The sequence below is a fragment of the Gallus gallus genome, chromosome 2, assembly GCF_016699485.2.
Source record: "Gallus gallus isolate bGalGal1 chromosome 2, bGalGal1.mat.broiler.GRCg7b, whole genome shotgun sequence".
In the NCBI taxonomy this organism is placed as follows: Eukaryota; Metazoa; Chordata; class Aves; order Galliformes; family Phasianidae; genus Gallus; species Gallus gallus.
The window spans coordinates 104438117-104454301 of record NC_052533.1 but is presented as its reverse complement, the minus strand read 5'-3'; the positions used below and the strand labels follow the sequence as shown (position 1 = coordinate 104454301).

The 16185-nt window shown below is 37.5% G+C and overlaps 1 protein-coding gene across 2 annotated transcripts in view; it reads left to right on the top strand.

The window, feature by feature from the left end:
• Positions 1–16185, top strand: part of CDH2 (cadherin 2) — a 114484-nt gene that overhangs the window by 72093 nt on the left and 26206 nt on the right. For both annotated transcript variants that reach the window (XM_040677263.2, NM_001001615.2), the window contains 7 exons: positions 4355–4581; positions 6416–6562; positions 7174–7329; positions 9037–9181; positions 10239–10411; positions 14996–15133; positions 15507–15692. In XM_040677263.2, the coding sequence (XP_040533197.1) occupies positions 4355–4581; positions 6416–6562; positions 7174–7329; positions 9037–9181; positions 10239–10411; positions 14996–15133; positions 15507–15692 (1172 nt within the window). The remainder of the gene's footprint in view (positions 1–4354; positions 4582–6415; positions 6563–7173; positions 7330–9036; positions 9182–10238; positions 10412–14995; positions 15134–15506; positions 15693–16185) is intronic.

Sequence of the window (16185 nt, the reverse complement as noted above, 5' to 3'; positions counted from 1 at the left end):
ATTCTCCTGATGGCTACAGACCACCCATGTGTCAAAAAATCAAAAACAGTATTTTTAAGATAAGCTCATGAAGGTTTAATAATCAGACATACTTTTGAAGTGCTGTCATTGATGGAAGAAGCAAGTTGGCAAGCAGTTCAGTTCTTTGCAATTATGATGGTCCACCAAGATACATTAAAAAAAATCCACTTCTCTGGCTTTCTATATACTTAAAGGCTATCTATAATTGTAGTAAAGAGTGTCTCGTGGGTATTTCCAATGCCACTTCGGCAAACCATAAACTGAAATGTGAGCATCTGCACTCCGTAAGTAGGACTAATAGATCACCTTACAGGTACAGAAGTAGCCAATCTGAATAAATGACTAATTTATAGAGTTGTAATTAAAAATATATGTATGTATATTTAGTGAAGTTTTCTTTGATTTCTCTCCTTACAGAAATAGGAAGTCTTGTTAAATAGCCTTCTTGAAAAAGGTAATATTCAGCTGTTAAGCTTTGCAGCTAGCTTGATACTTCAAGCAGAATGTTTCTGTGCAGTTTTTCATACCATCAAAAGTGGTGTATATAGCTGTTTTATTTTTTTCCATTTTATGATACATACTTTTAACTGTATTGTTTGAGCATGTGTTATTAGCACTTAGAATTTATTGCTATTTTCATGTTGTCCTCTAAGTAAACCTTAGCCTTGATGTTGATGACAAGTAATGTTGTCCCAGTATATTATCAAAATGAAATACTTTTTTGTTGTTGTTGTTCTTTGTATGTATCTGAATCTTATCCAGAAGTGTATTAGATACTTCCAAAGTACAAAAATTCAAATGGCAAACTCAACACAGCTGTCTCAGGATTAAAACAAGTAACAGAAAGTATGTATGATTAGACTGTATGTGAATATTTTCATGAAAAACTGATGTTAGTAATAGCCCATTATATCAGACTGTATTCAGTCCTTGGGTCACATAATTTTGCTGTTTTTTTTTGCCTAAGATGAAGGGAACAGAAGAGAATTGCTAAAAGTGTGCAAACTAGCATGAGTAGCTGAAGAAAGAATCCCTTCTGAGAGAATAAAAACCTAGGTAATTTGAAGATGACTAGTAAGGTACATGAGGTTAGACATGTTTTAACAGATACCATAAATCATCCATCCCATTAGACAGGAGTAAAAGTGGTCTAACTCTGGCACTTTAAATGAATTTGCATGTTTAGTTCTCAAGACTTTGTACACTACAAATTTAAACATATATTTTAATTGCTTCCATGCAAAAGAGTGTTGAGTTGAGAGCTTGCTTTAATACCACAGACCTGTACGTGTTCCTTTAATAATGTTACAGTGACAAGTTCCCTCTCTTCTTTTTTTTAATAATTAATATAATACTTTTTGTTTTGTACTGGAAAAGTTTCCCAGAGCAGTAGGAAATTAATGAAGTAGTAAAAAAAGATATTTGATTACTATTTTTATTGCAAATAAAGTGACTAAATGCTCTATAATATATGTGGTTAACCTTTTTTTAAGATTAAAAGGGATCCGTATGATTGATTTATCAATCATAATGGAACGGAACTTTTGGAAAATATATTTCCCTTCCTATCTCCTATGAAGAGAAGTTGAGGGAACTGGGTTTGATTAGCTTGGAGAATGAGCTCCAAGCCCCAGGGGGGATCTCATTGCTGCCTTCCAATGCTTGAAGGGAGCATATAAACAGGAGGGGGAACAGCTGTTTACAAGGGTGAATAGTGATAGGACAAGGGGGAATGGTTTTAAACTAAGACAGGGGAGGTTTAGGTTAGATATTAGGAGGAAGTTTTTCACGCAGAGGGTGGTGACGCACTGGAACAGGTTGCCCAAGGAGGCTGTGGATGCCCCATCCCTGGAGGCATTCAAGGCCAGGCTGGATGTGGCTCTGGGCAGCCTGGTCTGGTGGTTGGCGACCCTGCACACAGCAGGGGGGTTGAAACTCGATGATCATTGTGGTCCTCTTCAAAGCAGGCCATTCTGTGATTCAGTGTGGTTGTTAGAACATGATTAGCATAAATAGTGGTGTTACTCTTATTGAAGAAAGTTCCTGTAGCATTTTGGCAAAAAAAACCCACCATCCTTACATTAAAAACCTACAGTCAGCAGACCCTCTTTGTTCGTACCAGTTGAATATTGAAAAATGAAGTAGAGGGATCTAAATCGAATTTAAGAGTGATACAGTTGTGGAGAGAGTCGCTACTGTACAACTTGTACTCTGTCAAGGTAATTCAATTATGGATGGTTATAGTTGAGTATAATTTGTTAATGTGTTCTTTGCAAAGGGAGAGTAATTCTAACAAAGCACTGATGATTTTATAAATTTTTACAAAGATGCTGTAAAAGGAAAGGGATTTTCTCAGAATCTTAGGATATGCATAAAACATTGAATGTATTACATTTCTGTGTGTTGGGAAATAAGTTTTTATAAAATGTCACGGTATCTTAGTCTTTCAGATTATAATGACCGTAGTATTCCTTTTAAGTTTCCCCTTTTTAAAACTAGCAATGATTAAAGTTTTGGGCTGCAATCTCACACTGCTGGCTCATTTAGTCATAGTTAGAGGTTTAGGACTGCAATAATGATTTTTGGGTACTGGTATGTTTGCTTTAACTAGTGGTTTTATACCTTTGGTTTTGAGTTGTGCATTTTCTTTGTTGGCTGGTTTCCACAGGCCGTCGTGGTAAGCTATCTAAAGTCATGAGGCTCAGCATTGAAAAGAGTGGGAGATCTCTGCTATGGGTAGCATCTGTGAGCTGCATTTTCTCCCTGTGAATTTTGTCCTCCAACACGATCTACAAACCAGAGGCTCTGTTATGTTTTCTAGGTCTTAGATAGAGGCGAGTATTTATTAGAACTGCAGCGAAGCAGTCCCACTGCTCATGGTGAAGGCCTGAGGCAGCATCTGCAAGGAGCCGCATGAGGAGCCCTAGTGATGAGGCCACAGCCTTCACCCAGGGAGATGTGTTCTTCCTGCCTTCCATGCTTTGTGCTGGGTCTGGTATTCTCCCTAGGATGACAGTGGCATTTCCCAAAGGAAGCCTTTCAGCCACATGATCTATCTGGAAAGAGCGCAACCCTGCAAGCTTAATACTGGGAACATAGATGTTTTATCATTTATTTTGAGGAGCACTGTACTTGGTCTCACTTTTATGCATGATAGACCCTTTTAAAGGAGTACTTTGTAAACTCTTTTCTGTCAGGAGAGGGAAGTGGGAGACTCCAGATAATTGAAAGGGTGAAGTAAAGAAACAAATTTTGAATGTCATCTGAACATCATCTTGGTCCTTGAAGTTTAAATGGGAAAAGATACGATTCTTCTTCTCAGTACCTTCCTGTAACCAGTATATTACAGAAGAAAGCATATGATGTATGACATTTAGTAGTGATTTTTCTTGAGAGAGACCTTTAGGTTTTGAAGCTAAATAGTTTGTGCGTGGTTTAGCACAATATAAAACAGTCCAATAACTGAAATGAGGCATAGAGCCTCATTTTATCTTCATCTTCACTATGTGCATTTCAACACAACCTTCATAATGATGTTTTGAACTTTTCTTGCCCATACAATCAAATATTTCACAATTCTTGGGAAACATTAAAGAATGATCATTGGTTTTAAAATCACACTTTCATTTTTTACCTACTATTATTTGAGTAACCCAGAAGATAAGTGGTAGTGAAAGCAATTGGGTAAAGAAAGTAGCAACCTGTTTTGTGCATTTCCCATCAGTACCTTACGCAATTGGTTTTACTGAGTTCTTGTTCCAGTGAGCATAATTGAGATGGCACAAAATGAATCGAGGCTGAGGGAGAATTAGATGAAAAAGGGTTATACTCTTAAGTGGATATATGGACACATGCAGTACGTGAAGCAGCTTTAAAAAAAAAAAAAAAGATAAATATTGAGTTTCTAACTTGTATTTTCTCTATAAGGTAAGTATTTATTGCTGATTCTGTCTTATAGGTGAGGAATGAGGGAGGAAAATTAAGCCCAGAACTCATCAGTGACGTAGTACAGATAATACAGCTGAATCATGGATTGAGGAAGGCATAGCAGTTAATCTCATAACTGACTTCAAGGTTTTTGATTTACCATCAATAGAGATAAGGCGCTGTAAGCACAGTTGTGTTTGTGATTATGGTAGTAGCATAATTAAATTCATTGGGTGTTTCTGAGTGAATTATGATTCTGACTTGACTGGATCTTTTCTTGAAGCTTGAGGTGCAAATCCCTACAGATATTCCTGTTTTTTGAGTATTTGTTATTAGTGCATTTTACATCACTTAGTTTTCAAACTGACTGCTTTTAATTTTTTGTTCTTCATTTTGTGTTTTATAGTGAGGTTTCAAAGCTGCGATGAAAACAGAAAAATATACTTTGGAAGCAGTGAGCCAGAAGATTTTAGAGTAGGTGAAGATGGTGTGGTATATGCAGAGAGAAGCTTTCAACTTTCAGCAGAGCCCACGGAGTTTGTAGTGTCTGCTCGAGACAAGGAAACTCAGGAAGAATGGCAAATGAAGGTGAAGCTAACCCCTGAACCAGCATTCACAGGGGCCTCAGAAAAGGTAAAACAATAACTATAAATGCTGTATGTGTAAGTATCTCTCCAGAAACAAGCTTAAAAATAGGCCTTTGATTCTGACTGTCATGCACCTCTCCATGAAGTATTTTACTAAGTGGGCAAGTACTGCATGCATAATTGCAAAGCTGGAGCCTTAGAAAGAGCTTCTCTGTTGTTATTCTGTAGCTTTGCTAAGGCATGGAAAAGGCATGCCTGTTTAAGTATGTTTGAGCTTTTTGTTTTTATAGTTTGAGATTTATACCTGAATTTAAGTTGGACGTGGTCATTTCTTTATTTTAAATTGCTTGAAAGTATTGTGGTATTTATTCAAGCAGTTAAATATAACCACAAAATAAACAAATCTGTGCTAGTATGCATCAGTCAAGTTTATTAGATGGGAGCTGTAGTTTTGCAGCAGTAGTAGGAAAGCATTTCTGGCAGAGAATATTGGCTTTGTCTTGTCCCTTCATAATCAAATTGGAGGCTGTAAATTATTCATGATGCCAACTCTACTTGGTAAGGAAGATAGTCTCCCTCTGCTGGAAGCTGCCATGGGATAAATCATGTACTGTACTGTAACAGAAATCACACCTAGCAATATATAAATAGCATAATATATTTACTTTAGGAAATCAGTATTAGGTCTGCTCTGTTTGCCTGTATTATTACTTGCTGCTTGATGTTTCTTCTCTTATAAGCTGTTTAATTTACAAATAAGGAACAAAATCTATTCCTGTGTTAATATACCTGTTATGGATATGCATTAAAGATTTAAGCATAATTTCAAAATGGATGGTGTGATTATGCAGGATATTTTTTGCTGAGAACACTTCGGAAATCAAAACTCTGTAACTTTCAGGGTGTTCTTGTTTTCTTTTTGTCTGTTCGCAGATTGCTTTTAAACTTTTTAAGGCACATTTTTAAACAAGGAAATACTGTTGTTTCGTCTAAAAAAAGTCCGTGAAAGGGCATATGCTTAGATATGCAACAGCATGCCCTGTTCCTTCCATAGATGCAGTTCAGACATCCCTAACATTAGTAGAATATAGAGTGGTGGACTCTGGCCTTCAGTTGGGCATCTGTTTTTAGTCTGTGACACATTTGATTAGATTAATGACTAAGCGAAAGGATGGGGAGAGGAGAGAGATTTTTCTCTTAAAAGATTTTGAAAATGTTTTTGTCTCGCTGTCTCCACCCTTAAGCAAGCTAGCATGGCTATTTGTGTGCTGGCTTCCAAAGACTGAAATGACTACAGCTGTAGAAGGGAATAGGAAAAGAATGTTGACACCCAGCAGAGATTAATGCCCAACGTGTAAAGTGGGTCATCTACAGCATCCATCATGGCTGACATAGGTTTAAAATAATTACAGCATTAATTCGATGGGATTTAATAGGGTCATAAATATTTGAGACATTCCTTACCAGTATGTATTAAACTTCTCTTGGAACTCAAATTATATTTTAGAACACCCAGATCTAAATTTAATGTACAGTAACACATTACCTGGACTGAAGTTCCAGCTAATGAGAAATACATAAAGGCATACTATTAAATTCTGCAAAATATTAACTACTTTCCTGAAAGTGGAGGATAGTTTACACAGTAGTGCCATGTTATAAATGGCTTATGATTTCATTTCTCCTCTGACGTGAATAAGGAGGAAAGAAAAGGAGTTTTTGTCATACAGTTGTAAATAACGTTTGGCTATTTTCATACTCATCTTTTAATGCAAATAACACATTGGAGAGACAGCCTTTCAGTCAATTATGTAATTGTATCCAAGGTATTTTATAATGTCTCCTAACACATGCTTAATTTTATCATGTACCTGGGAAAGGACCAAAAGAAAATTGAAGACATCATATTTCCATGGCAACAATATAAGGACAGCAGCCATCTGAAGAGACAGAAGAGAGACTGGGTTATCCCTCCAATCAACCTACCAGAAAATTCCAGAGGACCTTTTCCTCAAGAATTAGTTAGGGTAAGGAATTTAACAGAAATATGATTTCAGTGTCCCTTAAAGTATGTTCTTGGAGAGACTTCATGTGAATGATGTTTTGTTTGCCATCCAAACGTTCATCAAAGTCTTTTGGGCTGATTGCTATTTATTCTTAAATTATTGATTTATTTTTAAGCTGTCCCCATGCTCCTGTACTGGCAGAAGGTGATTTTGTTTCCTGTGGTAAGTACTGCAACAACTTCCTCCATTGTAGGGAGGATCTCTGCAGGTTCAGAATGTTCCAGTTAACCTACAGAGGAGTTCTCCACTGTGAGATGTACAGGAGTTTACAGGAGGAGGAATGTCCCAGGAGACAGGAGGAAAAGGGATGTGATAGGGTGAGGGATGCTGGCTCCTCTGCAGGACTCTGCAACACAGTGCCAAGAGACCAGTGCTGGAGACCTTCCATCCATGATCGTGACTGTTACAAGAAGTAATCAGGGATAGTTTTATGTTCCTCGAATTTTATTAACTCGCTTTATGACAAGTGAAAGTGGGACTGAAAACCTCAGCCTTTATACTAACCATCTCAGCAGCAGTTACATCTCTTGGTTGTTTGTAACTAACGTAAACATTATCTTTTTGACACTCAGATTCGGTCTGATCGTGATAAAAGCCTTTCGCTACGGTACAGTGTGACTGGCCCAGGAGCTGACCAACCTCCAACAGGAATCTTCATCATCAACCCCATCTCAGGACAGCTGTCTGTGACAAAGCCTTTAGATCGGGAGCAGATTGCTTCTTTTCATGTAAGAGTTTAATTTACCATAAATCAGATTATCAAATTGAAGATTAACATCTGCTTCAAACATGACTTGAGCAGCCGGCATTTAGTTTTCTATGAGATATGATTTGAAGAGTCTGTAGCAGATTTATATTTATTGTACTTACTGAGGCTAACTCTTACTATGCCTAAGCAGCTTAAATGCATTAACAGACGTAAACAGTGATTAAATGTATTTATATAAAGTAATTTTAAAAGATTGAAATATGGATACTGTAGTTTATATTTCAAACGCGGGCCATTGATCACAGTCTCCACTACTGTATATTTTTCAAAAGTTTACTTTTAATTCAGCAACTTAAATTAGGACAAGACTGCTATTAGAATTGCAGCAGCTGTGATTTGAGAAATGGATGGAAAGAATAACCTACCAATTTTCATTTTCAGGGCAAATCTAAGCCTTTTAATGGAATTGTAAATCAGTCTGCCAGCTTATGAAAATGATATTCTTTGCTCTAAAGAAATTGACAGAGTAGACCATTGGTTCCAGTTTTAGTCCAAAAGAAAGCTTTGAAGGAAGGAGGAAGACCAAACTTTGGCCTAGAATTGTCTCTGCTGTTGAAAGACCAGGTTGAAATTTTTTACTACGTTCACTCAGCTCTTAGAGAGAGCTTCCAGCATGCTGTTGATTAAAACACTCCTTGTCTGGCTCTCTTGGAATCTATTTGAGTTCTACTCCTGAATGGAGGACACAGCAGATGGCATTTGTGTGTGGAACCTGGCTCTTGCAAGGGCAAATGGTTCCAGCATCTATGAGATTTTACTGAAAATTTGGCAATTCAAGATTTACTGACTTAGGAATTTACATATATATGAGCCGTTTCCAGAGTAGTGAGTTAATCATGGCTGCTTGCTCTTTTCAAGTAGGTTTGCAGCCAGTAGATAGATACATAATGGGCTTTAGCAGGATGGGGTTTTTTTTGCATAGCAATTGCCGGGTTATGGCCTAGATACATAGATTCATATTTCAAAAACTACCATGCTACCCCATTTTTTTTTCTGTCCAATTTAAGTTTATTTAGGTAAGCTTGACTGTCAAAGGTAGTTACTCAGGCTTTTTTGACAGCTGGGGCATTAAATATAACAGCTTCAGTTTCAAAGATACTTGTTCTGTAAACTTAGCTTAATTTTAGCGTGGCATTATGTTGTGTTTGCTGACACTGATTTATCACAAACTTTGCCTTGGTTACTTTTATCGTGTAACACAAATATATTCTCTACACTTTTTCTATGCGTTCACGTCTATTCAGCATCTATAATATCAGCTAAGAGTGTTTAAAAGTGAAGCCAGCGTTTATTCCCTTTGAATTGTTAATGAGGTCTATCTTTTTAAATTTTTCATCCCTTTAATATAAATATGCATGCTTTTAGAGGCTGATTTCTAATGATCATTATTAAAAAGAGAATTACATTTGACAGCTGGCATTGGTGTTAATCAAAATTATATGATTCAAAAGAATTTTCAACAAATCAAAGTAGTGTTTAACTTCTGAATAGTTTAGATACCAGTTATCAACCTGAAAACTTAAACGATCAGCATGGGGGAGCAGTGGAAGCTGACAGACTACACTGAGCTAAATATGTCAGGCCTGAATCTTTGTGTCATCATTATTAGTATCTGTTCATGTCTCTGTGTTTTGCAAATTCTAATATTTTATGATAATTTTCATAGCTGAGAGCACATGCAGTGGATGTAAATGGAAACCAGGTGGAAAATCCTATTGATATTGTGATTAACGTCATTGATATGAATGATAACAGACCTGAATTCTTGCATCAGGTTTGGAATGGGACAGTTCCTGAAGGATCAAAGCCAGGTAAGACGTGGGCTTTCTGAGTGGATGGGGATGGGGGAAGGAAAAGGTTACACAATTATGTTTTGAAAAGATAATGAAGGGGTGTATCTTCACACCTTCTAACATTTTCAAAGGTGTCTTATAAATGTAATGAGTGAAATCTCAGCTACTGTCCTTACTCTTTCACCTCATTTTTAACTCTCTTAGCATGTCAAAGAAGGGAAACTAATATATATATGAACTAAAACAGAGAAGGATTTAAGATTACTATTAGGTACCTGTTTTTGAAAATCCTATTTAAAATGTCACAGTTCTTCCAGTTATGTTCATAATAGCAATTGCCGTTCATTTACTTGACAACTGAGGATATAAGAGACGTCTCACACACCAGCAGATTCAGTTCCTGCTCTGATTCTCAGAGGCTTGGAAACTGGGATTTGAAATCACACTTGCATTTGGGTTCTTGAGGAAACTCTAAATGTTGTTCACATCTCATTAAAATTCTAATCGGCTTGTGTTTACATTTCACTATGGCTGAAATGGCTTCCTTACTTTGTCCATAGTGCAAAATGAAATTCTTAAAAAGACTAGCAAAAGAAAAAGATTTTCTCACTTTGCAGTGTCGACTTGGCATCTGACGTGGAAAGAATGTGCATCTCAAAGACCTTTGCAAAAGTATTACTTACATTCATTTTCAATCACTATCATTATGTGCACCAATTCTGAAAATCAAGTATATTTTCTTTGGCCCAATTAATAATATTTTTATCTAAACATTGGGAAACTATGTTGTTACAGAAATGTTATTTATGGCAGAACTGTAGGATTTCACTGTTTATGGAGCTTCTTCAATTCTAAGCAAACCTGATATTTTATAAACAAAAAGTATTTTTATCTCCTGTTATGTATTTTAATTACTCTGGTGGTGAATCTTGGTTTTAATCAGTTTGTTTTAAGTAAGAGAAGGAATGTGTAGAGTTTACCAAAAGAAATACATACTTTGACTGTTGCTCGTAAGTGATCTTGGGTAACCTGAGTAAACTGTTTATATAACATCAATTATTTATCCTGCTGCTAGGAACCTATGTAATGACTGTTACTGCCATCGATGCTGATGATCCCAATGCACAGAATGGGATGCTGAGATACAGAATCTTGTCACAGGCACCAAGCAGTCCCTCTCCCAACATGTTTACAATCAACAATGAGACTGGTGACATTATTACCGTAGCAGCTGGGCTCGACAGAGAGGTATGGCAGATCTTAATTCTGTAGATTGGTGGTGTTGAGTGTTGTGAAAATGAACAATTTTTGTGAGTAATTGGAAGTATTTCACCCCCTTTCCCACTCTTTCTTCCTTTCATCATCCTGTTGACACTAGTCATTATTCTAGGCCCAGAGTATACAAAGCTAAAAAAGAGAAAATGATTACGTGGATGAAAATTAACATCAGACAATTTGAATGTGCTTTTAAGGAATGGGTACACTCTAAATCAGGATGATGCAGACAAGGCTTCAGGTTCTCAACCTGGGTGCTGAAATGGAAGACTTTCCTCAGCTCCAGCCCCTTCCTCTTGCGGAGTTCTGTAAGCAGAGAGTAGATGGAAAATAGAATTTGCTTTGTGTTTTATTAATCTTGGAAGCTCAGGAGAGGAGCTTCTATCCTCTCTCCTCTTCTTCCTAGATCTTCACAGAGAGGTGGTAAATATTTTAAATCTTCTGGATGCTGTGTTGCTAAATTGCATTAATGCCCTGATCTGAACTTTGCTGATTAAAATAAGCCATGACTGATTATAAAATTTGAATTCTACATGTCTCTAAGAAATAAAGAAGTCTGTTGTGGAAACTGTATAGAGAAAGATAGGTCTTAAAAGTCTGATCACACATTTGAAAACTTATGAAAAAAATTCTGTCAGTAGCTGCCCACCGCATCCTGGACAAATGCCATTCTGTCCAGACAGTTCTTCACTGAGCCTCCACTGGAGAGGGAAGGTGCCAAGTCCTTTGCTCTGGTTTACTGTGAGGTGAGGTGAGGGTGAAAATATTTCCTTCCTCACTTCAGATGTGTTACATGGGCTAACTGCGTTTTTGAACTACCTCAGACTTCACAAGAGATGACAGTTATTTCATAAGGAAACTATAAAATCCAAGCAAATTTTAATTGAACACATCTTGTTCTCAGTTTTGTTTTTCTAACCTGATTTTAGCATATTGAATCTCAAATATTTTTTTAATTGAAACTCAGCTTTTAGATGTTTGCTTATGCTTATTCAAAATGGAGAACAAAAGGGTGCTCTTGATTGGCTATTAATATTTTACTGCACTTGGCAGTTTTAAAGTAGCTATCAGAAGCTTTGAAAAGCTAGACAGACAAACAGATATTGTGGTTAATTTTTTAAAAAGTTTTATTAATATTTCTTCTGTTAAAGTTTTTTATGGGACTGGAATTAAGGAAAGGAAGACCCTGAACTTTATAGTATTGCAGTGCTAAAAGAATGATAGGTGGCTTTGCTCTTGTTTTTAAAATCCCCTGGCCATCTTTGACAGGTAAACTTTTTACATTCTGGCAGGCAAACACATAGTGATAACTCAGAGTTTTATTGCTTACTGACTGGCTTTACTGTGATTTAACTCAGAAGAAACCAGCAGTCTTTGCTGGTTTCTTTGCTTCCAATTAACATTGGAAGAGGACTTGTCATTTGCCGTCAGTTTTCCCAGTGGATCACTGTACTGATACCTAAATGCGTATTTATAAACATTTATTGCACATGTTGAATATTAATGATTAATTTTAAAGCATTGAAATATTAAATTAGTCTAATATGAGATAAATTAGTTTCCTTCCCAAGCTATTGCTTTGCTTCCTTCATTTCCTGAGTTTCGTGAGAGTCAATTTAATTAAAACAACCAGGATTCTCAAAAGGCAGATCTGAATCAAGCAGGGCTTCTGACAGTGCTCTGGGGAATGCTGTGTTGTACTCGGACTTCACTGCAGAGGTGGTATCCCTGAGCCTCCTCTGGGCTACCACAGTCTTCTCTTTTCTCTGAGTCTTGACACCCTTTGTGAAATTCTAATTGGGCTCAGTAAATACTAGGTACAATTTCAAACTCTTAAGTTATGTGACACATTATTTTTGTGAATGTAAGTGTTGAAGGCATTAAAAAAAAAAAAAAAAAGTGGTCCCCCCGGTAGCATTCTCAATAGAATAGTTCAGTTGAAAGGGACCTTGAAAGGTCATATAGTCTAACTGTCTGAACTCTCCAGGGCTAACCAAAAGTTGCAGCGTATTAACTTTGAATAATCTGCTGGTACTTTAGGTTAAATACACACAGTGGATTGTCCACATGAACGTGCACAGGAAGGGAGAATTGCTTAAGTACTCAGCTAAAGGCAGAAGGAGTATTTCACTTGCTTCCCAGAAGATGCTTTTTCATGAGCTCCAGCTGTTCTCATTTCTTCCACTATAGCTGTGGAAGAATCTGCTTCAGCATTAAAACATCTGCCTTTCTGCTGCTGGAGGTACAGAAGTCAGGCAGGATACTTAAATTTACACACAGGCATTCCTGTCTCACGTGAGGTTAATTCAGTGAAGTGCTCTTTTTTATTTGGCCTGTGTTGAAGTGGAAAGATTTGACCTGATGAGGTCTGTGTTCTTTCTTGAAGCTGCCAGTCCGTTTTCAGATGTGTTGCTGCAAGGTTTCTCTGCAGGCTGCTGACACATGCTCAACGGCTTACTCCTGGCTGCTTCTCAACTCTCAGTAAAATGAGGAGAGCAACCTCCCCTATTCTCCCCGTGCTTGTAAAAGTTGTGCGCATGCTGATTTTCCCGAAGTTTCATCCCCAGCAGTTGATCTCACATATCTGACTACTGGAAAGGGGTGGGAGAAGGGACAGGCAGGAAAAGAACTCACGTAACTACTGACTTTTGGGGCATTTTGAGGAGAATTTCCCATGTGCTTCTTCTGTTGGAATTAAATAAGAAGATTGTGTGAAAGTTGAGTCTCCATGTAATAATAATGGAGTTTCCTTAATGAAATTTGCTGCTTGGGATCAATGTGCTAAGACCCAGATGAATCTGAAGCACCTGCTGTTTCAATAACTCCAAATCATCTGGCTGCAAGATTTACTTCAATACTGCTCTAAATTTTATTGCTTCACTATAAGTAAAGTATATTTTTTCCTGGATGAAAGCACTAAAAGTATTTCTTTGATTCCCTTCTGACTGTTTCTCGTGTTGGTGTCGCAAATGAAACCTTTAGGATGTTTATTTAGGACTTATGAAGGTCACTTAGCCAGTGTATTTTCCAAAGCAGAATGTGTATACATATGTGTGTGCTATTGAATGTATATATTACATTCCTCTATAAATAAGATTGGTATTGTTTTTGTTTAAAAAAGACCCATGGAATGCTTATGCAGTAATATACAGTGTCTTGTATTATTTCCTTTGTTAAAGAGGACATGAGCATAAATTATCTTCAATGTCAGATAAAGATGAATGCATTTGTTTTAAAACTTTATATTCAATAGCTTGTATTTGCAGAATAAAAGTGTGCATATCCATTGCATTTCTGATTTCTAGCACTGTGTTGCAAAAAAAAAAAAAGTCAGATATCATCAGTGTCATTGTCCTTACTCATTTTTGTGTCAATAATTCTATTTCCTGAGCTATTTACATGAGAAATAATCTGTCACAAAGCTCGGTTTTTAAGTAATGGGAGAAATTATGTTACCAAGTGGAATATTATGCTTTTCTGAAGTATTTTTTATTTTGCTACAAAGATTTTGGCTGTGTTGGCAAACTATTCATGAAATTGATGTTTCAAAGTAACTGCAGCTTCTTATGTTAGAGTTTTCTTTTTGAAAGAACTGAATGGATGATGATAGCACCTAGCTCGCTCTCTCTGAACTAAATTTGAAACTGAAAAACAATAGAGTATACACAGTATTTTCACTTCATGGTAGAAACTATGGATGAGTTAAAAGCAACTTCCAAGCAGCATTGTGTCAGAGTTTCTAATTTTACTTCTTTATTCTTATTTTTAACTACAACCGTGTCAGCTGCATGTTACGAAGCCAACCAGTCAGAGGCCAGCTCCCAGCAGGGCATTTCTTTTACAGAGAAAAGACACTGTTCTTGGGAACACTGGCCTCCCTCCAGGCCTGCCGGAGAGCGTGGCTCCCTGGCTCACAGAGCCCAAGTAGCACCACGTGAGGGAGGAGGCAGCGGCCATCTTCTCCAGGGTGTTTAACATTTATGGAAGTAGTTTGCTGGGTAGCTCCCTCCCCCTTCTTCCTGCTGCCCCCACCGGTCTCAGTTAGCCCTGACACCGTGTGTTTCCATAGCAATGGCAAGAAGTTGCAACTACCCTTGTATACTTTTGCCTGGCTAAGACAAATCCTTGGCCGTTATGGTGGCCTGGCCAGTGAATGTGGCTTGGCTCAGTCCTCTCAAATGCTTTTGAGGGCTTAACTGTGTTATAGTGTAAACTGCACACTGTTGTTTCTTTTTGGTTCGTTTTTTTCTCATTCTAAACCTGTGATAATAGCATTAACTGCCTAATGTATTTTCCATTTTGAAAATAGGAAGTAGGCAGTCTGTGGTTATCTCAGTGGTATTTGAAAAGTCAAGTGGTGGTTCAACAGAGTTGAATGCAACCTGGTGCATTATTTCTGTGGTACAAACTTTGCTTCTGTCATTTCAAATGATGCTAACTCGAATAAACAGTATGATGAGCTCAATGCTTAGCGACGTGTAATTTTGGAAACACCTGCTGTCCTACAGTAATGTTAGTTTTGTCTAAAACTTATGTTGATGTCATTTTGTGTTTTAGAAAGTACAACAGTATACATTAATAATTCAAGCTACGGACATGGAAGGAAACCCAACATATGGTCTTTCAAACACAGCAACTGCTGTCATCACTGTGACAGATGTCAATGACAATCCTCCAGAGTTCACTGCTATGACTGTAAGTACAGGGTAGGACTAATGGAAGGATGTGCATATTTTAACTATTCCCCACTTTTCTCATCATGCTCACAGATGGTAGATGTTTATTACTTATTGAATAGCTTATCGGTGGGTAGGACTTAAATACATGTAGAATATAATATATACCTTAGATACAGTATTCTCCTTACACACAAGGCGAAAGTTGATTAGGGAATCAAACTGTCCATTTTCTGGTTGGCCTCAGGTGAGCTTTGTTAGATAAGTTGTCAGTGCTCCAGTGATGTGAGAGATGCTCCAACACCAAGTAAAGTGGATGCCAGCCAGTGGAGTACAGTACAACTCTTGCATGCTTTTGCCAGTACGGTGAAAGTCTTTGTTCTTCTTTGCAGTTCTACGGTGAAGTACCAGAAAACAGAGTGGATGTCATAGTGGCTAACCTAACAGTAACAGATAAAGATCAGCCACACACGCCTGCGTGGAATGCGAGGTACCAAATGACAGGGGGAGACCCGACAGGCCAGTTTACTATCCTGACCGATCCAAATAGCAATGATGGGTTGGTAACTGTTGTCAAGGTAAGAGATGCCTGCAATTCAGTGAATTAAAGAGAGACGGAATAAGTGGGAGAACACTGAGAATAAATGTGAACTCCTGAGGCCAGCACAAGTCTTGAAAGTAAAATGAATGTGCGCTGTCTGTCTTGTGGAAGTAAGCCGTTCATCTTCTGGAATGTTTCCTTGCTTATGCTCTAAGTAGTATTCTAAGCAATCAATTTTAAAAAGCAGGTAAGATAGTTGAAAATGACAGATTTTGAAGCTTTATTTACCAAAATATAGGAATTAGTCTGGGAAAAAGTGTTTGCTTAGCATTCATTGCTAGTCTCATGGAACAGCTTCCTACCTCCTGGCATCCATTAGTAGTAATGCTTGTTGTGTGCTGGTATTATGTCAACATGTTCCTGTTAAGGAACAGACAGGTACAATTTAAACAGTCGAGTCACAATCAGAGAGGAAAAAGTGATGGGTGGGAGGCTACTTCAACAAGAGGCTTCTAAAGACTGGCTATTTT